The following is a 25,733-nucleotide window of genomic DNA, read 5'->3' as shown; positions in this document are numbered from 1 at the left end:
AGTTCATCAGCAAGATCTTTAAAAACAACCACCAAACAAAAACCTCTACAACTGAATTGTGTTTTGAGGTCAGCATGGCTTGTATTTTAAGATCCGAGGCCTCGGCTTCACCCAGCCGAGTGTTTCTCTTTTATTTACGGAGCGAGTGACATGTTTTCAGACGAGTCGTCACGAGTCATGACGTGACGACCTTTCATCATCTCAGGTCAGGAGATGACGACCTTGGCTTTATTGAGATCATGAAGTAACGCGGTGTCACTGTGGGATAATTACATAACAACAGGAACAGTAACCATCGCCTCTCACCTCCTGAACTCTACAAGGTGGAACATCAACTCTGACTTATGTAAGTGCAGCTTGTCTTCAGCTATGAGTGTGTATGTGTGACTAACGTGTGTGTGTGTGTGTGTGTGTGTGTGTGTGTGTGTGTGTGAGAGAGAGAGAGAGCGAGAGAGAGACTCAAACTTGTCTCAGTTCTCTGCTGGTAAATTATCACGCTTGTGGAGGAGACTGGCACCGCACGGGCACACGTTTCCACACGCACGAGGGGGTGCTGCTGCTGGCCGTGATGTGATGGAGAGGAGGGTGTGTGTGTGTGTGGGGGGGGGGGGGGGTCTGTCTCGTAGGCTGTGGAGGGAGGGCCCGCCTTGTGGCTTCCTGGCCCCCCGCACCGGTGTATTATAGATGCGCACAAGCAGCCGGGCGGCGGGGCCAGAGGACGGACGCGGAGTGACGCGGGGCTTTAGCTTAGACGGTGTAACCATTAACCTGCGGGGAGTGCGGAGCCGGAGCCGGTACCGTGGCTACATAAGGCGTGCGCACCGGCGTCCACGCCTCAGCCTGAGCGCGTTACCAGGAGGTGGAGGAGCGATCCGGAACTCTAAGGTAACAGCCTCGGAGCCGCTAACCGACCACCTGCCGGAGACACGAACAGTCATTTCATAACCGAGCGACCGACTGCGACTCGGTGAGTGCCGGAATGTGAGAGCAGTCCCGGCAGCCGCGAGCGGCTCGCTGGGTTTGTAGCGGGCGAATTATGATGTGTTGTCGCTCATTTTCCCCAGAGAAGCCCGGCGGGGACGACACGGCGGAGGGACGGAGAGCCCCGCTCCGCTCCGCTCCTCCGCCGCGGTGAGGCGGGCAGCAGCAGAATAGGAGGCTCGTCTATTCAGCCCTGAGCGGGGGGACACTAATTTACGCCTTTGCCATGTTGGGTTCGGGCGGTGTTGGTCCTGACTACTAAACAGAGGATTGTTTCAGCGGGGAAAGACAAAATCCGAGTGGATGTCGCAACATGCGTGCGGGGCAAATTTGCGTCAAGTCAGCAGCCGCGGGACTCGAACCCAGTCGGTCGGCCTTCAAAATAAAAGCGTGTCGCTCTGAAGTGAGCTCGCGGTCAGGTGTCCCGCCAGAGTTCCTCCTGATCAGAGGTGGCGTTTGAACCTGGCTGACCCGCCAGCGTCCAGGTACGGAAGCCCAGCACGGCCATGATCGTTAGCGTCAGAAATGTCTTCATTTCAAGATCGCAACCAAAAAGTTTCACTCGCCACAATGACAGAAGTCTCCCTGTGAACGTCTGAGTGCTGCACATGTAAAACCAAGTCATTTCAAATATCTGGATCATTAAACAATGCATCTGATTCGTGATGTCACTAATCAGTGAGTTTCAAGCTGGACTCCATTTTCCAGCTGTTCTAACTTAAGAGATTAATGGAAGCTTTTTTCTGCTCGGTCCAGTGTGGAGGAAGGGCTGAGCTGCTCTCACCAAATGTCATCCCTCACACTGACAGCTTCAGAGGGTCATCATAATCAGTGGGACTTTGTGGCATCAAGGTGGCAGCCTGGCTGGGAGCACTGGGGAGGGATCAGGGCGGGTTTCCTGATCCCTGACCGGATGTACGATTCATTAACTCAAGAAACCTTCTCTTAATATGACCAGACAAAAGTCCAGGTCATCACTGGAAAACAAGTCGTCCCCCTACAACAAAAATAATTAGTAACAAACATGGAGACTGTTTCCACGGCGGTGACTCACGTTTCCCTCTGCTCAGTGTTTGCATTCATTTGGAGGAGAGGAGGAGTTCGGCTCCTCTGATCCACCTGAGATCAGGGTTGGCATCTGTGACTAATCTGAACTGGTCTGTAGACTCCAGCCTGATGGACGCTGAGATTGGGAACACGTGGTTACGTGCTGTGTCATGGGGGGGGGGGGGGGGGGCTTCAGTCTCTCTGCTCAGCTTTTTTTTTTATTTGTAGAGTTTTAATATTTGTGGAGTGGCGCTGCACTTTAGAAGGTCGTTTATTTTGAAAGGCTCAACAGGAAGTGTTGTCTTTGCATTGAGGAGACGTGACAATGGCGTTTCCAGAGGACGGACGCTGCTGCTGCTGCCGCTCCGCCGCAGGCTGAGAGAATATTTAGAGGAAATTTGGCGCTGGATGAAACTCACTGTTCATATTTGTCTCTCAATATCAGTGAGCTGCGATATTAAATTATATTTTTCAATTTCTATCATCCATGTTTGCATGCTTTTATGTTATTATGGTGCTAAAAAATGCTTGAGTCTCCTTGAAAAAGTAATTTTCTGTGATTGCTTACTTTGAATTTTTAGTTTTCCCGATTGGGAAGTAAAATGTCTCCCATTCTGAGTAAGACGATGATGGCTCAGAGTGTTTCCCTGCTCCTCCGAGTGCTGCTCCATCAAACCACTTTACTGGCCTGTGGAATTACATATGAAGAACAAAAAACAAATGCGGTTGTTATTTTGATGAGTTCTGCACAAGTGTTGCAGATTTTTTTTATTACTATTCATGTGATTAAGTAAAACATTGTTATTTTGAAAAGGTGATCTACAAATACATGTCAAAAGTGTGTATAAGTAGTTTGTGCAGGTTTGTCTTGATGGACGGGCGAGTAGATTATTTATTTTATCACAATACTGACCACAGTAATGGCGTCTCAGAGGTAGAGTCTAGCAACGGAAGGGTCGCTGGTTCGATCCCCACTTCCCCTGGTGACCATGTCCAAGTGTCCTTGAGCAAGATACTGAACTCCTGATGGCCCTGTGATGGACTGGTGACCCGTCCAGGGTGAACCCCGCCTCTCGTCCAATGTCAGCGGGGATAGGCTCCACCCCCCACAACCCTTAACGGATAAGTGGTATAGAAAATGGAGGGATGGATGAAAAAAGTAATCACGACATGTTTTTCCAGCGTGTGCAGCTGCAGCTCAGGCTGTAATCTGTGTTCCACGTTCCCTCATCACATTAGTTTGTGAGTTAGCATCAGAGTTAGCATCAGAGTTAGCATCAGCAATGCCCGACGAGCCTCAGTTTTTGGGAACTCCACCTGCAGCTGGAGGATGTGGAACGGACAGGAGCTGACAACTGATGGTTTGTTCTCTTCCCAGGTGACGCTGCGCTGGACCTGCAGAGATTCTTTTCAGCAGCTGGTAATTCAATCCGCACTACTGCAGATCTTAAAATATCTCCTGTGAAAAAAAACCTCCCAACGGCCACGTGGTGTAAGGTGAGACGTTTCCAGCCCGGTGCGCCGACCAGTCTGCCGTGACCAGTGGACTGAGAGCATGAGCAGCCCGCGCTGCGATCTGCACGCTGATTTATTCCCCGAGCTGTAAAGAGGTGGAATCTCAGGAGTTTACGCTGACCGACAGGGAGTTCTGACTGTGTCTCCCCACCAATCGTCTCCGCTCCTCCTCCGTTTGAAAGAGTATGCTCTCTTCTTTCTTTTGCCGGCCTACCCTGAGCACCTTGCAGTGAATGGAGAACATACTGGTTCTGCTCCCGAAACACCGACAGGAACACGGGCTCTGCAGACACGCGGCTGCATGTGCCTCGCCGCAGCTTTTTAACAACAGAGCAGTTTTCCAGCGGTCTTTGATAGTGACCACCACTCCCCCCAAGCCTCTTTAATGGGATAAATTTGGACTGACCAGGTTAAGAACCAGATCAGGTGGTCCACTCGATTCGGACGTCCTCAAGGCTGTGAGGCCAAGGCAACCTGACTTTTCTTGTCAAGCCCGCTGTCTTCCAAAGGCTTCCGCATGGTACTTTGGTCGAAAGAACAAGACAAACTCCCCGACATCAGCATGTCCTCCGGGGCCATTGAGACGAAGAAGGAGGGAGGCCCGCTCACCCCGGCCTTCCTCAACTCCAACTGCTCTGTCCACCCAGTCATCCTCACCAAAGCCCCTGAGGAAGTGAGCCCAGGGACTGGAGGCGAGTTTGAGCTCACCGAGGTCGCGTCTTTCCAGGAGAGGGCCGGTGAGACCGGGCAGGATGAGGAGAGGCTGGAGATCGTTGTGGTGATGGACTGCCGGGCCAACGCCAAAGGTCAGCGAGAGGAGGACGCTCTCCTGGAGAACACGAGCCAGAGCAACGAGAGTGACGACACCAGCCACGACCAGAGCCCCGAACCGCCGGCGCCCCTCAAGGAGACCTCCTTCTCTATTGGCCTGCAGGTGGTCTTCCCCTTCCTGCTGGCCGGGTTTGGGACGGTGGCAGCAGGAATGGTGCTAGACATTGTCCAGGTGAGCAGTCCCAACTTATTCTTTACGTAGCAAGAACACGAGCATAAATACCTTTAACTGAAGAGAGTGAGGTCCGACTGAAAATGGTTGGTTTGGGGCGAAGGCCGGGGGACGAACATTAATCTTGGTAATGTTAAGGAGAAGCGCCTCTGACAGTACGACAACAGTCGGTTCAAGTCAGCAAACAAACGGAATTAATAAGAAGTCTTTATGTGGATTTGACAGCTCTGAAATTTCAGAAATCAGTCATTTCTTATCTTGACCATTTTTGCAGTTGTCAGTGTTGTAAAACCACAGGTGGTCCGTTTCATGGAGGATCCAACGGGGGAACCTTTGTGAGAACACACTTGTCTTGTGTTTCCATTTTGAGTGTATAGTTCCTCTCCCCCAGTAAAGTTGACCTTCTGTCTAACAGTTGTGTTTGTGAGCCGAGCCGCTGTCCCAGGCAGCCCACGTGTACTGAGTCACACAGTGGGAGGGGCTTGCCACCGGAGCATTCAAATAAACCGGCCAGGCGAAGTGTGTATGCCTTGGAATGTGACTGTCATTGTGCTGTCAGGATATCTGATTGCATGTTCGTGAGGTTGGGTGGACGGGGTGTCTGCATTTATTGTTTCCATCTTCATTTCCTGCCACCAGGACCGGCTTTGTTCCGTCATGACTTAATGCCCACCCTTCGATTTGAAATCTGATGTAAGATAGAAGCAAAGTGAGGTGACCGGCGCGTGACAGACAGGAAGGCCTCAGTCTTTCAGTTTGGTTTCCATGTGCAGAAACTTTGCAGAGGAAAATGTTTCTGTCCATCTGTGAGAATCTGATCGTTGGTGACGTCGCTGCTTCTTAAAGACGGGTAGGTCAGGCAGACATATCTGCTGCTGGAGGTTCTGTCGTCGCTGGGTTGAGGGAGGCAAACCCAGCTCCCCCCTTTTGCTGACAGTTCACACTGAGCAAAGCAATAACAACTACCTGAAGCATTTCCACAGTAGCGAATGTTCAGTCAGACTCTGTTTGTGAGAACTCAAGTCTCAATCATGTTAACCATCATGTGTTGTTGTCAAGTGCAGCCAGAAAATCGTCGTGACTCTTTTAAGAGTGCAGTGGATTCTCTGACCTCTGTGATTCTGGTGGACACCGGGAGAGATGTTGTTTACCGTCGTCCAACATGGAGCTGCTTGGTCCACTCTTCTAAAAAAAGCATACATCTTAACTTGTAATTACTCCCCTGCCTTCTTCTCCCGCTGCTGTCTTTGTCCTTCCCTGGGAACATTTGCTAGCCCTCGTGTTGCTCTATGCTGTCGAGTCGCAGGGAAGAGTCAAGCTCCCAGGTCATACAGTTGTTTGAAATCAGCTTGGGATGCAGATGAAGCTGTAGGGGTGTCAGGCTTCAAGCGGACCAGCCGGGCACACTGTGTACTGGCACACTGATGCCAACATGGTGGACCCCGGGACCTCAGCACTGAGTGGAGGGGAAGAGGCAGGGGGGAGGACAGAACGTGTTTGTTCTGTTAGCACCTGAAATGACAGCGAGTTAAACTCGATTCAAAGTGAAAGCAAAATGCAGTGTGTTGTCCAAGCCTCTGTTACGTGTGGTTAGGTATCCCCACTAAACCAGGAATGTAGAGGTTTGAGGTCAAACATTTTTCATGCTGCCTCCGGCTAGGCACCATGCTGCCATTCTCTAATTTCCAAAACACTCGGTGCACCATTGCTTAAGAGGTGGAGAAAAAAGAGGAGAGCAAATGTAAAGAGCCTCATCTTTTCCCCTCTGGTTTGATAACCTTTGAATACTTGAAGTGCTGGACAGTCTAAACAAGTGTTCTCGTGAGCATCTAGCAGGTTGTCTTGCTGCCTAATTCCCACTCCATGACACTGGGAAATGCTAACTCAGCTAATCCCCCTGTCCTTGCAGGAAGGTAATTGTATAACTCTCTCTCAGCCTCTCAGCCTCTCTGACTCTGGTTTGATCAGACCTCGCTAGGCTGCAGCCGCTATAGGGCTTCTTTGTAATGTGACCTCTTTAATGTTGGTCCCTTTAACTTTCTCACACACACACACACACACACACACACACAAACCTTCTGGCCTCATTCCCACTTGAGGTTGGCCCAGAAAGGACTGTCCAGGCTGGTATGGAGGAGTGAGATGTCTGCATACTTCTGCTTAGTGACTTGGCAGCCGAACGGCCTTAAACCGTCACTCTGTCGCCTCCAAAGCCAGAGACTCCAGTCTGAGGGCGAGCGGACTAAAGGTTATACATGGTCCGTAAATGTCATGTAGTGCTAGTTTTCTTTGGATTGAAAGTGTCAGAGGTCAGACAGGTGATTTGTTATCAGGAACAGGACACCTTCACCCTCTCTTCCTTCTCCTCCGCAGTAAACCCACAAACCAAGAATGCAAAAACCTTGAGCACAGTTTATTTTCCTTGCCACCTGTGTGTGTGTGTGTGTGTGTGTGTGTGTGTGTGTGTGTGTGTGTGCCTGTGTGTGTGCGTGCACCTCAGAGTCTAACTGTCTGTCTAGGGTTGGAGACACCAAAATAAAGCAAAGAAGTGGGACGCAGCTTTAGCCTCAAAAACAAACATCTGCACATGGCTGGAACCACTAACCAGTCAGAACTCCAGTCCAGCCTCTCTGCCCAGACACCATTTTGGTCCAACTACTTCCTCTTGGTCTAACCCCTGAGAAACAACAGCTCAGATTACAGAATCTTCTTTCTCGCGTCCAACCATAATTTTGTTCATTAGACATTTACGATCCCAATGTCGGCCCTATTTATTTAAATGTTTCCTTTTGTCTCAAGCGACTGTTTGTCTCAGGGATGCCCTGATAATCATTAACAGCGTGTCAGTTTGCAGCTATTAATACCTGCAAACGTCCGGGACTTGGTTGGATCTGAATGATGGAGATTGAAAGGCTTAGCGGGTTAGAGTGCTTTTGTGTGGTCCTGAGTCCTGGCTAATCTTTCACTATGTCCAAGATCCCCTGGAATCTTTGGAGCGCTGCTTATTTGCACTCCCTCTCGTAAGATATTTTCACCTCCATCTGATTGCTGGATGACAACAAAGCACGTATCAGCCGTTTTTATGACTCAGGACTTTAATCACACTGTTTGCATATATTTGGGGGAGCGAGGAAACTTCAGCCAGTTAGTTAAAGATTCCTGCATTCCGCCTTTTGTTTAAAACACTCCCTCACTGAATTTCTTTTAGGTTTGCTTCTGTGTTAGAGAAGAAGGACAGCTGAAGTTTCTTAGCTTCGTGGCGCTCAAAGCTGTTGCAAACAGCAACTCTCCGCACAAACGAGGAAAGACACGTGGCGCCGTCTCAGCTTGAGGATTTGACCGTTTTTTGATCATCCTTCATTTTAGTCCGCGGTTCTCTGGGGACGCTGGTTAACTTGTTTGGCAAAAAAGATCATCGCTGATGACGGGCAGCTTTGATGAGTTTACCCTGTGGGCGTACGCTTGCCCAGGAGGTTGCACCCGAATGTTACCATCCTTGCTTCAACCACAGCAAAGTGAAAAAGACACCACCTAATGAGGTCACTGTGACGCTGCCGAAGTTTCTTTGACATCGCATAGCAGGAGGTCCAGCTGCCGAGTCGACTCAGTACAGCAAGTACAGTGATCACAAATAAAATGGGACATGTTACTCAACTGGGCAACCTGACCCTCGTGGGCCTTGCATACCAGAACTCCTATAGGTCTGTACACAGAGGTACTGGGGTTGTCCAGTCAAGTTCCTAGAACAGAGGAGGTGGCCGTGAGGAGAGAGGGCTTGTTTGGCTGAGAGCCAGTGTTCCATGGAGACAACAACATATATCACCACAGGGGAGGCCAAGAGGGAGATAGTGAGACAGAAGTAGAGGGAGAGAGAGGGTAAGTTTAAAACATGCGGCTGTGAAAGAGGAGAGGAGTGCTCATAGAGGTGCTCACAAGGCTGCTGGTTTGGCAGAAGGCAGCGAGCCAAGCTAAGGGACTGGCTGTTTGAAAGGAGCTCTGCTTGGCCTGACGACAGCAAGGGGTTTAGACAGAAGTGGTTTAACCCACACTGGAGTGTTCAGCGCCACACCTACTCCTACAAAAGAACGGAACTGTAGACGACACCCCCTTATCTGGATGTACATCTGGATGCGCAGTGGGGGCAGCACAGTTCAACAGCTTGCTAGTGAGAGAAATGCAGACCAGCAGTGTTTGTATGTAGCTTTAACGTCAGCTACTCCTCTGTTTTCCTCCCCTCATCTATCCTCCCCCCTTCCCTTCCTTGTGTTCTGTGTCAGCCTCGGTGAATATTGATTCAGCTCTGGGCAGACTGGACTGTAAATGCTGGGGGCCTGCGGGCCCAGCCCCAAAGATAAGCACTTTCACTGGAGATAAATCGATGGCATCAACCTCAGCAAAAGCTTTTCTCTCCGGCCACAGCGGACCACCAACCCCCTTCACTGCATGAAGTCTGATGGAGGCCCCCTAGATAGAGGCACTGTACCACAGCCACAAGCCCGGCCACACACAGGGAACCCGCCTCTGGCCAGCAGCCACAGAGGAGGTTATTGAGGGTCAGGTCTAATATCAGCAAGTGTACATTTTTCCTAAATGCCTTCCACTAAAAACAAGACACGTAACGGAGCACGTGTCCTTGTGCATATGCTGAGCGTTGCTGTCGATCCTCTGCGTAGCGCCCACCACACGGGAGGTTGCTCTGTACGGTGCTGAAGCTCGATTGTGTTCCCTCCACCACCAGCCTGCGCTCACACGCTCCAACAGAAAAATAGTGTTCCCGTGCTCTCATTGCATTACAACTCCATATATTTGGACTTTCTCTCTCCATGTGCTGGAGTGCCTGCTAGCTGTGTACGTGGTCGGGTGTGTGCAGCTATCGTGCTCAAGCCGCTTCTTCCAACTGTGGCAGGCCAGAGCAGCGTGCTGTACCTGGGTGTAAACGCAGCGCTCACACTGCTTTAAGAAACCCGAACTATGCAGATATGTTGCTTTGCGTGATCTCCTATGTGTTTGCAAAACTTCTTCCGTTCATCGTCATAAGATGAAAAACTGCGGTGCCATGGACACTGCTAGTAAAACAAGCTAACATTAGCATGGTAGAAGTGAGCTAGCAGGCTGTGAGTGAACCTAACAGGCTGTCGGTACCACTGCAGCTTCGCTTTGCCAAAGGATCATCATCAGCTTAAAGAAATGATTAAGATTACAAAAGTTTGGCATCGTTATGGATTTGTTGTGACTCCAGAAGAGTAGCTGAAGTGCCGGGCTGGGGGTAAACAGCAGTCATGCAGGGGAGGGGCTGCATGATGGGCAGTCGTACCAGACATTGATGTCATGGATTGCAAGCAAATTCCTATATGGGAAGTGTTGCTTGGAACATTTTCCCACAGGGAAACCAACCCTAGGACATTTAGTTCTACTGTTACATGCTTATGATCGATCTCATTACCGTGACCTTTGACCTGGACCGCGTGCAGTTGTGTACGTGGTTGGTAACAGCTTTTCCTCTTCTTAGCTTCCTCCACAAACATGTACGTGTGCTAACCTGTACTGAGCATTTCAGATTAGCTTCTGGTACATGAAAGCGGCAATTCAAGCTCACAGGAGTTTTATGTCAGCAACTCAGATTTCACCATGCAGAAATAGACGTTCGGAGGAGAAAGTCAGCGTGATATCAAAGGGACGCTGAAGTTGCAAGCCGATCATCTTTGCTGTTTATTCTGCGCTGGCTGCTTAAAGTCAACAGGAGAGTTTCTTCAGCTACAAAACACCAAAAGCTGGCAGCACTGAACATCTCCAAACTAAAGTTGAAGCAAAAAATATGATATTTCTGTAAAATTATCTTCCAAACGGAATGATATCATCGATGAAGACATTATCAAGACAATCAGAGGTGGTGGTAAATGACTGAAGACCCCAGGAGCAATGAGACCCCCTGGGCGACGCCAGTCAGCCTCGATTTGGATGATCTGGCCACTTACAGAACGTGGTTATGTTACTGCTTGGAAATGTAGCAAACCTCAACCTGACATCATAGCATCCTCACATCCTCAGGTTGTTCTTCACATTGAGTGCATTGCTCCCCCTAGTGGTAAACACTTGCATTGAACACGAGGTGTTCGGAGGACATCTCTCGTCATGCTAGCAAGCTGCAGTGCGTCAAACAGCCGCTTTAATCCTACGGTCAGTACAAGATTCTGATCTTGATAAATCCAGTGATGGTCTCTATGTGAGGGATGGTAAGATTTGTGGTGCGTTGGGATGTTGGGATGTTGTGTTGCTAATGTTGCGTTTGTGGTTTCAGCACTGGACGGTGTTCACGGAGGTCTCAGAGGTCTTCATCCTGGTTCCAGCGCTGCTGGGGCTCAAAGGCAACCTGGAGATGACGCTGGCCTCCAGGCTCTCCACAGCGGTGAGTCTGACCTTTATTACCCATCCTCACAGGCTTGAAGTACAGGATCAGAAGTACAGGATCAGAAGTTCATGATCAGAGGTACAGGATCAGAGGTACAGGAATCAGAGGTACAGGCTCAGAGGTACAGGATCAGAAGTTCAGGATCAGAGGTACAGGATCAGAAGTACAGGATCAGAAGTTCAGGATCAGAGGTACAGGATCAGAAGTCCAGGATCAGAGGTCCAGGATCAGAAGTCCAGGATCAGAGGTACAGGATCAGAAGTCCAGGAATCAGAGGTACAGGATCAGAGGTACAGGATCAGAAGTCCAGGATCAGAGGTACAGGATCAGAGGTTCAGGATCAGAAGTACCTCCCTGACCAAACTACTCCTGATGGTTGTCTCTGTGTGACCCGCCATGATGTCTTGGTGTAACTTCCTGGGTCTCCTGGGTCGTCATTGCTCGTATGAGTTGCCCAATCCTGTCTCCAGGCAACACTAAGACTCAGACACATCAAAGGTTTTTCATGGGGTCAGAGGTCACATTACCAAACAGGCCAACTGATAGCGACATTCCTCCCCGCCCTCCTTGTTTTCTGAACATTTCAACCCGTCCAGGCTTTTTTACCTGCTCAGGTAGGTGGAGCGGCCTGAGCTGACTGAGGTGCAGGTTTCTGTTTTCTAAAGGGTGAGGATCATCATGGACTCGTGACCAGGCGTGAGCCTCACACACCTCAAAGGTCGTCAGTCCGTGTCTGAGTCTGGCCTGTGAGCACCAGGGACCCTGAATGTGTGGATCAGGTTGGAAGACACATCTCACTCGTAGTGGGGGGTTCGAATCCGATGGCCAGCTGGGGACTCTCTGTGTGCAGGGGCATGTTCTCCTGTGTCCAGGTGGGTTCTCCGGGTTCTCCAATGTCTCCATGTTAACTGGAGACTGGAAATGGCCTGTAGGTGCCTGTGTGAACCCTGGTCAAGGTGCTTAGGCTCCACTGCCCCCCTTAACCCTCGACGGGATAAGCGGTGTGGCGATGGATGGCTTCTCCAGTTGTTCCGACGAGCCGCAGGCGTGTGCGTCCACGTCCTGCTGCCTCCGGCGCTCCAGCCAGACTCGACTCTTCTCACTCCGTCTCGTTGTGCCGCTGCTTTGATCGCTGCAAGTTGAAAGGGAACTGTGCGGTTCCGGACTCATCACCATGGTTACCAACGACATCACATCTGTCTGTGTACGCTGTAGTGAAGGTCTGGTTTTAGAATACGGGCCGAGACGCCAGGTGGTGGGAGCAGGCCAACCCTGATGCTGCTCGCTCTGCGGCTCTCTGAGCGAGGACAGTGAGACGTCGCCATTTTTAACTTCATTCCCAGAATGTTTGGGAGGAAGCGTCATATAGATACATCAACAGATAATAAGAAGTGGCCATGCTGCTCTGTTACACAACAGTGTTGACATAGAAACATGTCACCAGTGCGGATCAGCAGGTGATTGTTCATATAAATAGTTTCCTCGCCGTTTTTGGCGTCATGATGGGTTAATTCCCACAAATACAGTGCTAGCCATGATTGTGCTTGTTTGGTGAATCCAAATATTCACATTCTCTTCATACGGCTTCAACGGCTACGCTTCCTCTTTCTTTTCCGTCCCAGTCGTCTTATTCTTTGTGCTGTCCCTGTTTCTTTTCTGCTTCCTTGTTTCTGGTGTTGTATTCTGCTGTTCTGTGTTCGTCCCAGCCTGTCATTGTCAGACAGCCTGTTTTATTTCTAAATCTCTTCCCTCTTGCCTTGACTTTTTACATTCTTGCGTTCCTCGTAATCAGTTTTCTTATCAGTTTCTCGGTCCTCGTCAGTGAGCCGGTGTTTTATCCTGCTGCTCGTTGTCTCGCCGGTCCACTCAACGTGTCACCCTCTCTTGGATCTAGCAATCAGAATTCCTTCATGCGATTAAATGTAGCATTGACAGAACAGATTGCATTGTGTGGTGACGTGGCGGACTCGTGGATCCTGTTTACGATCGAATCCTATGGAAGTCAGTCTCCGCTGGTTCGTACTGGACCTCGTTGATGTTGCGAGAACGCAGAGTTACCGCTTCTATCGTTAGCTAGTTTGACCTCTGGTTCTTCTCTCACACACGTCAAACATAGAGTAGCACAGGATGAGGGGCCCCGTGAGTGAATGTCAGGTGTCACAAGCAGCTTCCTAATCTGCTTCTGCAGGTGTTGGTTGTCAGAGTCAGGAGAGTAGCAGTCAGCGCCCAGGCCAAGTCGGTCCTGTGAGGGGTAACCCAGTGACGGCTCCTACGTTGTGGCACAGCTAGCTACTTTAGCTTTAGCTGCGATGTCAGTGTTCACAAAGTCTGGGGTGTCAACAGGCTAAACTCGACGTGTTGCTAAACTTACAGCTAAGACCTGCGCCACTGAGCTCTTGCTGCTGCCGCCAGTCACTTCCATTGTTTATTGTATAACCTGAGAGGTCAGTGACCTTTGTGGGTCACACTACATTTATGAAACCATATTAGTATTAGCCCAGTACTGCAGTACTGAGCACACCAATCCTCACATTCTTTCCACAGCTGATTAGCATCGCTAGCAGTGGCTCAACTCTTGGAGGCAACATGGAGACGTCCTGCAACAAGTGAACACACGTGTTCTCATGTATTCACGCGTTCCGCTGCAGTTTGTCGTATTTGTAGCTCTGAACTACGACTCTGTAGTTTCCAACAGTGACGTGTGCAGGTGCTCTGACGTCACGCCTTTTAGCGTACTAACTTAAAAAAATGCATTGATTTCCTGTAATCCCTAACCCTACGTTTCCACGTACACTTTTTTGTTGACCGCCAGAGAAATTCACAATAAATTGTTGTATTTTCCTCAGCTTGCCGTCATTAGGGGGTGTGCGCTCCCTGCAGACTCAAACAGGAAATAATGGGATGGTGCATTGATGGCAGGTCAGTGAGGCCAAACGGCTCTAAATCTCTCTGTGGCGGCTGATAAGACGACATTTCTAGTTAGAGAGAAGAAGCTCCCCTGGAGGCTTTAATGGCCAGTTTGCTGTTAACGGCTGACAGGTGAGATCTTACCTGGCGCACACAGAAGAACTCATTTATTTGCTTATTTTCTAAATGTCACAGTTTACAACATGTTTACATCTGGTGACTTTACTGCCAGTTCAATGACATCATTCATTGCTTCATGTGCACCAAGCTAGCTACCTTCATGTTAGCCTTCAGCTAACCTGAAGTGGTTACAACACCTTTGCACCTGCTGGAGGAGAGTGTAGTGGACCGGGGTGACGCCTGTCCGCCACCACCACAGGGTTGAGTTGAGATTTGGTCCGAATTTATAAACTAAAACATAAAATGAGAAAAGGAAAGAATTCACAAAGGGTTCTTGTCCAGCTGGGCAGTAAATGGTACTTGAGCGCCACCTGGTGCCTTTTCCCAACCTCTCTAACTACATCGAACTGTGTAGTGGATTAATTATAACCACAAACACACGATGATGCTGATGTCACATGACACTCACAGCCAAATGAACAAGTAGCTTCAGCAATAATAATAATACCTGGTGTCGGTATCGGTCAGGTCCTGGCACATGAGACAGGATCAGATATCAGAAGTATTTATAAGTATATACAGTATAAGTACTGTATATATAAGTACTGTCTATATAAGTATATACAAACATCGTGCAAAACGTTCAAGCAAACACTGAGCAACATGCCATGACGACGTAGGTCAGTCAGGTTGCATGTATGTCTGTCCTCACGGACATAGAGAGTAAAGAGGAGTATTTGCGTCGCGTCACGTCACGTGTTTTTAAAATGGCCGGCGAAGAGCGAGAATACAAACGTACTATTAACTGCTTAGCTCTTGTAGCGAGACATAGACTGTGTATTAGTACCCGTATCGGCAGGTACTCACGACCGCTGACATGACAGTTGAAATCCTCCGCGTTATCACAGCACAATAAAGCCTCCTGTAGCTGTCAAATGTCCCAATTCCAGCTGGCCTTTCACAATAAAAGCCCAAAGCTGTGGCAGCACATGAGGCAGGACTGGTAATGCTCCCTTCACCTGTTTACCTGCACGGTGAGACATTACTGGCGTTCTTCTGTTAACTTTCAACTGTGTTTTAATCAAGTTTCCGATGTTGTGTTTCCGTCACAGCTCCAGGGGCTGAGATTTAGGTGAATTAATGTCAGATTGGGAACTTGATTCAACAATGTTTCACCGGTGTGTCATTGATTCAACTGTCAGAAGCTGTTACTGTCTGGAAAAATCAGTTGATACACACGCGGTAGTGAAACGATTTCAGTGTTTGGAGGGAACTGATTATGCTCTCAGACTTATTAACAGACGGGATTATTTTTTGCAGAAGCCTGGTTGACGTGTGCAGCTTTCAGATCAGCAGGATTCTCACATCCATCACCACAAACTAGGCCAGAGTCCGGAGCCTGTCCTGAGACATTAGCGTTAGCTCACCGCTGGCTGGCCCCAGCGGGACCACGTTTCTTTCCACGCCGCCGCTAATTATGAGAAGATTAAGACCACTGTAACTTTCCTAATGCGCTTATTACTGAAGAAAATAATGTAATCCCCAGTACTGGCTGGCTGCTGGACTTCTCCATTCACATGACCTTTTCCGTGGTCCTTGAAGACTCGGCTGAGCTGTTTATATGTGACGTATATGAATGAAGATGTTCTCAGTTCTCTCTTAACCGCAGCGAACGACTCAAGTTCTTCACCAAATGCATGTCTGGACGGCGATATTTTGTGGATTACTGGAATTTGGCAGCACCTGCAGCACAACTGTTCGCACGTTACCGAAGAGTCGGCCGAGCGAAGATTAGACAGTGAAATCCTTCTTTAACCTTCTTCCGTGTGCCTTTGACGTCTCAACGCTTCATCAACTTCTTTTAATCGGAACAACAGATTTGAGCTGTGACGTTGAACGTCGAAAAGAAATGTTGTCGTCTGTTCATCAGCTGGGAAACTGACCAGTCTCTCACACACGCACACACACGCACACACACACACACACACACACATGCAGACACAAAGCAGAAGCATCATCGTCATCACGTGACACTGAGCGACGCTTCTGTATTTCTCTTAGCGTCACGTATGACATCATCCGTTTTATCTGCTCTATAAGCCGACTTTTCACCTGCAAAAATTTTAAATGATGCTAGGAATAAAAACGTTATAGCGACGAGTCATTATTTCATTTTAAGAATTATGAGATTACAAATCCCGGTTTTGAAACAGGAAATAGTTTGATTATGAACGAGCAGCTGAAGTGCCATCATCAACACGCACAGTCCTAAACACGCTCATTTTTGATGGGAATTATATATTTGGTTTTACTACATTTTACATGATAATTTTAGCATTTTATTTTATGGTTTCAGCTTTTTGTCCTTTTATGAAATGTATTCTCGTAATTTTATATTACAATGGGAATATTTCCTCGTCATGACCACAAATCCTTTTTCTTTTACTGGCAAAAAAAAAAAAAGGGCTTCCGTAGTTTGCAGAGTCTCAGGATTAAAAAAAAAAAGCAATAATTTTGACTGATGGTGCAGTTGTGATGTGATTTTGCAGTATTAGCGTATGAGCTAATCATGATCATGAACGCTGGTTATTCTCATTCCTCATTCAAACCTGAGTGTGATTTTTTTTGAGGATCTTCATAGAACAAAGTCTGGAGAAGCTGAAAGAATGGCGGTATTTGGACAGTCAGGCTAGTCGACGGCGTACATCGTGTAGCAGTAGACGGGTTGTTGAGGGAGTCACAAAAGTCTGACACTCGGGAGGCTGCGTGAACTCTCCAGAGGTCAAGATAAGTGTGAGTGGGCGAGCACGCCGAGTTCCCAGTGAGCCGGCGGTGCCCTCGCTGCTCCGCACAGATGTTTGGCCTCCTCTTATCTGTCCACCTTAAACCGTCTTATCAGCGGATCCTTGTGTGTTTGTCCCCTGGGCGGCGGCATGGATGTTGTCACAGGAGACATGCGGCACTGTTGAACTGGCGCTGACCAGGATCCAGGTTCAGATAACCGCGCTGTGCCTCTGTCAACGATCCTGTCAGCCCAGACGACCACGGCGCCCTGACGTCATCTCTAATTCTCTCATTAAATCAGTTGCAGCTTTAATACCAACAGAGTGGACGGTCAGGGACCTCCACCCCCGAGTGGCCACATGACAAAACTATCAAAGTCTTCTTTGGCTTGGTTTTTAAGATGAGGACTTTTTTTCTTTTTTTTTGTCCGTCTTCTGCACATGAACTCACCACGCAGAGGAATGAGCGACGTGGCGTGAACGCCAGGACAAATCGCAGCGGCTCTCGCTGGTGAGGTGACTCCCCCGCCGCCGTCTACTCATTGGTGAGGTTTCACCAGCCAGGGAGGCTGAGCAGAACAGATATCGAGACCTTTGAAATTTGCTGTTTTAATCAAATCACAATCCTCACTGTTCAGCTGCCGGGACGAAATGACCAACCTGGAGGAAGGGTAGTGAACCCGGTTGGACACATGGTTGTTGAAGACAAACGCAACAATCCGACACGTGCGTCCCGTGTAGCGAGAGACAGCAACGAGTCCTACGACTCATTAGAATTGTTGATGTGGCTTTTGAATGGATTTTAGCCTGAAAAACAGCTGTGGTTGACTTGAGCTTAGGACCTGTTGAGGTTCCGTTTAAACCAGTCAGTTGAGACGAGCACTGGTGAGAGAGACACACGAGTCGGAGGAGGATGCGGATGTCACGACAGGTCGTCAGCGTGACAACCAAAATGAGCCTGAGGCTCAGTGAGCACAGAGGAACCGGTTAGCCGGTTAGTTGACATCTTGGAGGTTGATCCTCTGTGCTCACCTCGCTGAGGGGAAGTTGTCATAACCCTTAACTCAGGAGGACGTAACTGCGTAGCAGTGGTGGATTCAACATTCAAATCCCCAAAACCTCTCTCTACGCTCATGTATCAGCGCAGCGTGTCACACGGCTCCCATCCTGCGATGAAACACACACATATGTGTTTTCATGCGTCCGTATGTTTCCCGCATTTGTTTATGGAAATGTTGGGCACAGAGAGGAAGAGGAGCTGCTCTGTTAGTGTGCTCTCACTCTGGATGGACATTAGGATCATTGCTGCAGACACACAGTAGTCCACTGTGGCCACGAGCACTTGACGCTTGAGACCATCAGTGCCTCAGTGTGTGTGTGTGTGTGTGTGTGTGTGTGTGTGTGTGTGTGAGGGAAGATGAGATAAGTGGAGTCTGCCACAGGGTGGGGGATCAGAGATCAGAACATCTTTGTCCTGAGTACTGATGTCTTATTGTTCTGATGAGACCAAGAGGCAATGCTTAAAACACACACACACACACACACACATTAAACAATGTGTTCATTTGGTCTCTCCTTTCTGCCAGGCAAATATTGGTCAGATGGACACGGCCAAGGACATGTGGAACATGATCATGGGGAACTTGGCTCTCATCCAGGTAAATGAAGTACCTCTCACACACACGCACACACACACACACACACACACACAAGCATGTCTCACTGGGTTGACTGATATTCAATTGTCTGATCACCCAGAAGCTCTGTTAGTCAGCCCCTTCTGGAGCTTCTGCTCCTGGAGCTGCAGTGCTGGAGTTTCTCCCTGTCGTATCAGGAATGCGTCCACCTGGCTGAAACTGTGGGATCAGCAGAGCCGAGTGTGTTCATGCAGGGTGGCAGGTTACATCCGTGTAAACTGTCACACACTCTGATACCACAGACCCTGAACCCTCGCCAGACCAGATCCACGTAACAGCTCCCAGAAAATGTCCGAGTCCACCAATAAGCTGCCACACGCCCACGCGTCTCATCCTAATTGTGAATGTGGATCTTTGCTGATATTTCAGTGAATAATGATATAAATAATGATATGAATATTTCCTGATCACCATCGTCCGTATAACAACAAGATGATGGGATACTCAGACTGTTTTGGACGCCGTAAAATACCGGAACAGGGTGAATTGAAAAAGGGACATTTTCTTTACTTACAAATCATTTGGCAAAGTCAACAAATCATACAATTATTGTTGTTTCTTCATCACTGAGGAATGAAGACGAAGAGAGATGAGCAAAACTGACAGATATTGGAAGCTTTATGATACTGATACGTTGATAATAGATCGATACGATACTGATACATTGATAATTGATCGATACGATACTGATACGTTGATAATAGATCGCTATGATACTGATACGTTGATAATAGATCGATACGATACTGATACGTTGATAATAGATCGATACGATACTGATACGTTGATGATTGATCGATACGATACTGATACGTTGATAATAGATCGATACGATACTGATAAGTTGATAATAGATCGATACGATACTGATACGTTGATAATTGATCGATACGATACTGATACGTTGATAATAGATCGATACGATACTGATAAGTTGATAATAGATCGATACGATACTGATACGTTGATAACTGATCGATACGATACTGATACGTTGATAATTGATCGATACGACACTGATACGTTGATAATAGATCGATACGATACTGATACGTTGATAATAGATCGATACGATACTGATACGCTGATAATTGATCGATACGATACTGATACGTTGATAACGGATCAATACAATACTGATGATGCTCTGGTAGTTCTGAGCATCTCTACTATTTATGATACAAAATAGTGCGTGTGTGTGTGTGTGTGTGTGTCTGTCAGGTCCAGGCCACGGTGGTGGGTTTCCTGGCCTCCATAGCTGCTGTGATCTTCGGCTGGATCCCAGAGGGCCACTTCAGGCTGGGCCACGCTGTGCTGCTGTGTGCCTCCAGTGTGGCTACAGCCTTCATCGCCTCGCTGCTGCTAGGTACACCAGCCCCCCCCCCCCCACACACACACACACACACACACACACACTCCATGAGGGGTGTTTTGTGTAAAAGGCACCTTCCTGTTGCTACTTGACATTTATTTGTCTCTAGTTGAGTTTCTTCCTTAAAAAATAAAAATGGCTGCAGATCTCATGAGCAGTTCACCTAAAACTTTAATCACACAAGACTACGGTGATGATGATGGTGATGATGATGTCACCACGTTATCATAAACAGAGCAATTCTGTGTGACTCTCCACCTTCAGCGACGTTAGCATTGATCAACCTGCATGCACAGTCTGTGAGGAGATGAATGGGCACAATATCACATGATGCCTTTAGTCTTTGGTTGTAATTAACAACGTCAACCCCCCCCGCAGGTCTCATCATGATCGGTGTGATCATTGCGTCAAGGAAAGTCGGCATCAACCCTGACAACGTGGCCACGCCCATCGCTGCTAGCCTGGGGGATCTAATCACACTGTCCCTGCTGGCGGGCATCTCGACGGGGCTGTACAAGGAACTAGGTACACACACACACACACACACACACACACACAATGAATGTGTGTGTGTGTGCACGCGCGCGCGTGTGTGTATGTATGTATGTATGTGTATGTGTATATATATTATATGAAGCTACTTGTTTAGTCTGGTTGAAGCTGCGCTGTTAATCCTTAATTTAATTTAATTTCAATTAATTGTGACGAGAGGAGCTCCCCAGCTGCTGTAGCTGTGGTTGTGTTGGTTTGCCCCCCCCCCCCACACATATACACACACACACACACTCTCTTTAATACTCAGTACTGCTCCACTGTACATGGGTAGTTCTGCAGAGTCTGTGTTGAGTAGTACTGCCTCCTAGAGGCCAGGCTGAGTATCAGCTTGGATGAATGCCTCCATCTTTGTGTTCGTGTGAGACGTTTCTGCAGCTCATAGACAAACGTGGTCTGTCTTTGTCTTGACTCTGTAATGTCATGCTTCATCAGCTTTGATCGTGTCTCCATATTGACATTGATCTCAGTGCTTACACCATTTAACACCCCCCCCCCCAAAAAAAAACAAAAATCTGAATTCATCTCATTTCTGTCCCAGACAACTGCAGATACTGTTTGATTGACTTTGAGGGAAGAGTTTTGTTCAGGAGGCTTCGCTGACCTGCCAGCAGCTTAAACCTGCGACAGCAGCAGGCGTGACGAGGAGGACGTATGAACTCACGCTGAACCAGTAACCTCGGACACCTGAGTACCATAACTACACATCCGACACAAAATACACCAACATACCTGAGCATCGAGCAAACATGTTCAAAGCAGTTTCTGTCCCCAACTGTCCAGAGGAGCGTTTAGCGGTCACGAAGCCCAACAAAGCGGTGATCCTGACACTCAGCTTCCTGTTAAAAGGACCTTCCCAGTATTTGCCAACCACTTCCTTACTAGATCAGTTGCTGCACTAAAGAACAGCAATGGGAAATGTAGCTTGTAGTTTGAAACTCCCAGATACCCCAGCTGTGGGTGGAGCTTCCTCGTTCACGTCGCTGTGACTCTGCTTGTATTTCCTGCTGCTAATTATATGCGGCTGAGAGCAGGCGTGAAGGACTCACGCGCTCACTTCTCTGTCCACCTTCTGTCCGTCCCGTGCAGAGTTCAACGACTACGCCAACCCGCTGGTGTGCGCCGTGTTCGTTGCGCTGTGCCCACTCTGGGTGCTGATAGCCAGGAAGATCCCATCTACCAGAGAAGTCCTGTACTCCGGCTGGGAGCCCGTCATCATCGCCATGGCCATCAGCAGGTATGCGGCTCACGTGAGACGATGGACTGTCTGTGCAAACATCAGCGTGACCAGAGACGCCAGAGCTGAACTCCTACGTGGTTCTTACATCCATGGTGTTTCATGTGAGTTCTTGTCCGTCCCTCAGTGTCGGTGGTCTGATCCTGGACAAAACTGTCACCAACCCAAACTTTGCCGGCATGGCTGTCTTCACGCCGGTCATCAACGGTGAGGAGGAACAAGGATGACGAGTTGATTATAGATTTATTATTTAATTGTCCTAGTATTTATTTACTTTTTGTGTTTGTGCGTGCGTGTGTGTGTGTGACAGGTGTGGGAGGCAACCTTGTGGCAGTTCAAGCCAGTCGAATCTCCACCTACCTGCATATGAATGGTATACCCATGGGTGACCATCCAAACCCCGTCCCCCGGAGATGCCCCACCCCCTGCTCCTCCTTCTTTGGCTCCAGTAAGTTAGTTTTAGGACTTTCATCTCTCTCTCTCTCTCTCTCTCTCTCTCTCTCTCTCTCTCTCTCTCTCTCTCTCTCTCTTTCCTCCATTAACCAATCAAAGCTCCACAAGTGGTTAAGCAAAACCTTGATTCATTTTTCGGACGCAGAGTAAATTCATTCTTATCTTACTGAAGCTGACTGGTAGCTCCTCCCTCCCTCCCTCTCTCCCTCCCTCTCTCTTCTAGATGTGAACTCTCGATCGGCCCGTGTGCTCTTCCTCCTGGTTGCTCCAGGTCACCTCGTCTTCCTCTACACCATCAACTCGTTGAGGGGGGGGCACACCACCCTCACACCCATCTTCATTACCTTCTACCTGGCTGCTGCATTACTGCAGGTACATATGCACGCACGCACACACACACACACACACACACACACACACAGTACTTTTGTTTTATGTAGGTTAAGGAAGAACTGTTGACAATCATTGTCTTCCATGTAATGGCCAGCAGGCGGCGACTTCTGTGGAGCAGCAGTTGATAACATTAGAGACAATCAAAAGGAGGGGGGGGGGGCAGTGTTAGCCAAAGCATTAATACAGAAGTCAAGTGAGTCATCAGCATGATCAAAACCATGGCAACAAAGGTGGTCATCAGCTGATGAAGAGTGAATTAAATGGTTTAATCTGTCAAAGCAGTGACGTCACATGTTGATTGGTCACTTTAACGTCTCCGCACCAACAGCACCTGGGGGTCGAGGGTTGTTCCGCACGGCGTCCGTCCCCATGAAAGCGTTTCCTCAGGCGCCTACAGAGACGAGAATAAACAAGGAAAAACTGCAGGCGTTAAAGTGATGGTTGAATGTGAACATATGATGGCGCTGTTTCTGTCTCAGCCTTCAGCAAACCCTCAGTCTCTGTCCAGCATCTAAATCACTCCCCCCCCCCCCCCCCAGGTGATTATCCTCCTCTACCTGGCAGACTGGATGGTCCACTGGATGTGGGGTCGGGGGATGGACCCCGACAACTTCTCCATCCCCTACCTGACGGCCCTGGGCGACCTGCTGGGAACCGGCTTCCTCGCTCTCTGCTTCCACATGCGCTGGTTCATCGGGGACAGAGACACGAACGCCGGCAACTGAGCGCGTGCATTGGCACACACGGAAATGCACACACAGACAGTGGCGATCTGAGACCGGACGTCTGCATTGAAAGGGCTAATGAGTGGTGGTCCGGCGCTCTTTAGGGCAGTAGTTGACATCTCCAGGATGAGCGATGCACCGCAGCAGCAGCCCGCAACCCAGACACCGCCTGGGTTCCACCTTAGAACCAGAACCATAACACAGCTCCACCCACCAAGGCCCCAGCCCTGCAGACTTCACCTCCCCTCCTTTGTGTTACTCAATAACAGAGTCCTACTACTTTTGTTATGATACTGTTGACAATGATTATTATTGTTGGTAAATGATGCGTTTGATATCTATTCTATGTGACGGGCCAGTCCTCATTATTTTCAATGGGGACGCTCGCCCGCCCGTTTTTGAAGATCAGCTGTTAACACTTGAAACCTAGACAACGAAAATAGCAAAAAAAAAAGAAAAACAAAACACCCAAACAAGCCTAGAAAGCTTCATCACCAAGTGCTACGTCACGCACCGAGGGAATAGTGCAAACCTCAGCGGATCTAGTCGAGGGCCGCTGTAGCTGTTGTCAGCTGCTGTGTGTGTGTGCGCGTGTGTGTGTGTGTGTGTGTGTGGAGGGGGTTATTACAGGACCATAAATGTAGCAATCTCTTTCGGTGCCGCTCTCACCAGCTCACGCTTTAATTGGGCTCAGAACGAGGACAGAAAATCACCATCGTTTTTACAAGAAGCGGAGACATCAGAGCTGAGGTCAGATTGCTGGATCGGACGCCGCACCAACGACTTGACCTCTGATTCTCTGACCAGTCTTCATAATCACTTCATTAAAGCCTGTTCCTCTTAATCAGGATTGTGTGTTCATTCACACAACAACCTTTATCCCTCCAACATCCTCTAAAGTCCACAAAGTTCACACAACTTCCTGTTTCTGGCTAAATCTGCTGTGCGTGGGCGTGATGGCAGGCCCTGAGTCAGACTCCTCTGTGTTTATGAGAAACAGTACGTGGAAAGTGGTTGGTCGGTTGGTTGGTGGGGAGTTTGGGGGGGGGGGGACACCCGGAGGTTAACAGGCCTTTTTTCACTGTCAGTTACAGATGAGAAAGATGCCCCGTCAGAAGCATCTGCCACCTAGCGAGCCCTGGAGGGGGCGCGAGAGAAAGACCAGTGGGCATAGAGAGAAAATGTAGATATATTTAGATATAACTCGTTCCCACAGTTTAGTTATTTTGAGGTCACGAGGCATAACTAGTTCCCTCAACTAAACTTATTAGTGTGTGCAATGTGCCACTTGTTCAAAAATAACTATACTGAGGGAACAAGGTCTATCTTGTGGCCTCAAAGTAATCGCTACGCCTGGAGGACATTGATTCCAGGTTGTACGTCCATCCCGTCCTCGTTAACACGCATTTCTTCAAATTTGGGTGCTGTCACTCACATTCACGCAGTGTCTCAGCAAAGCCATGTGGGAAATTCATCAAACACCAAGTCAAACCACAAACGTTCGCTGGGATTTGAGGATCAACTGACAACGTTTAGTTGATGCGTACGAGTGCAACGTGATGGAGGTTCTTTTGTCTCTATGCCCACAAAGGCAGTTCTCACTGTGGCCGCTGCAGGTGACCACCTCTCCACCGGAGCCGGCTTGTTCTTGTTGTTGCTGTCGTTGTTGTCTAAGCCAGGCTTACTGTAAGTGTCAAGAGGTTCAACATGCTGCTACGCACCCATTTTGCTGCCTTAGCAAGGATGATGTCACAGGTTCGCTGGCTCAGTCTGGTATCAGGTGACTGCTGATAGTTTGATGTCCGAAGGATTTCACAGATTTATTTCCATTAATACATGACACTCAAGGTTGGTTGACATCGCCTGTCCTGATCCTCCAAAAGAGGAAGGATGTTCTTAAAGCGAGCTTGGCCACCAGCTGGCGCTGGAGTGAGGGGTCGGACCCAAGAGGAGAAAGCTAACATTACAATAACATTCACCTAAGTTTGATGTCTCCAAGGTGGCAGGAAGTCAGAAAGACGTTGGTCATCAGAGCCACATGAGGTATCTGTGAAAAATGTTGTCGTGGTTAGAATCCATCATTTTTCTAACATTAAACTGCCGTGTGTAAACCAGCACAATTGTAAAAAGACACATTATGGAAGTTGATATCCTGAAATGCAGGATTTCGCTCATGTGTCAGTTGTAAATTGACACATTCTGGGTCAAATTAATGTGGAATTTTGAGCGCCACAGCCTACAGGTCACCTCAGCTCTACAGCTGATTGTACGCCAGCGTGCAGTTTGGAGGGTTTGTGTTTCCCTTCAGTAACTCTCCATTTGATCTCAAATCCAAGACCAAGAAACCGATACCCTTCTAGCATGTTTGCAGCGTGTTAGCATGCACTTGAGTTTGGCTGTGACTGTGTTTTCTGTGCTGGTGTTTTGGCCCTAAACTCGACTTCCCTCTACTAGTTTGCGGTGTGGCTGAGCACTGAGGCGGTTTAAAGGGGCTTCTGAGATGCTGTCCAGTAAATCTGGTGGTTCATTCTGGTAAAAT

The 25,733-nt window shown here is 48.5% G+C and overlaps 1 protein-coding gene across 3 annotated transcripts; it reads left to right on the top strand.

Moving 5' to 3' along the window:
* The first annotated feature begins 707 nt into the window (after window positions 1–707).
* slc41a1 (solute carrier family 41 member 1) lies at window positions 708–24,225 on the top strand. 3 transcript variants are annotated; one of them, XM_086198125.1, is made up of 11 exons: window positions 708–885; window positions 3,407–4,546; window positions 10,845–10,952; window positions 18,352–18,423; window positions 19,684–19,828; window positions 20,213–20,359; window positions 21,476–21,623; window positions 21,751–21,830; window positions 21,934–22,071; window positions 22,300–22,448; window positions 23,009–24,225. In XM_086198125.1, exons 2-11 carry the CDS (start codon window positions 4,061–4,063, stop codon window positions 23,192–23,194), a joined length of 1,659 nt encoding a protein of 552 aa, XP_086054251.1. In that variant the 5' UTR covers window positions 708–885; window positions 3,407–4,060; the 3' UTR covers window positions 23,195–24,225. The 3 variants fall into 3 exon arrangements, with proteins under 3 accessions (XP_086054251.1, XP_086054259.1, XP_086054268.1); XM_086198133.1 differs by having other exon boundaries at window positions 708–967; XM_086198142.1 differs by lacking the exon at window positions 708–885 and adding an exon at window positions 2,364–2,472.
* The last annotated feature ends 1,508 nt before the right edge of the window (window positions 24,226–25,733 follow it).

The sequence above is a fragment of the Aulostomus chinensis genome, chromosome 3 (genome assembly GCF_037954235.1).
Source record: "Aulostomus chinensis isolate RoL2024-O1b breed Wild chromosome 3, RoL_Achi_v1.0, whole genome shotgun sequence".
Classification (NCBI taxonomy): domain Eukaryota; kingdom Metazoa; phylum Chordata; class Actinopteri; order Syngnathiformes; family Aulostomidae; genus Aulostomus; species Aulostomus chinensis.
This window is presented reverse-complemented; position numbering and strand designations above follow the sequence as displayed.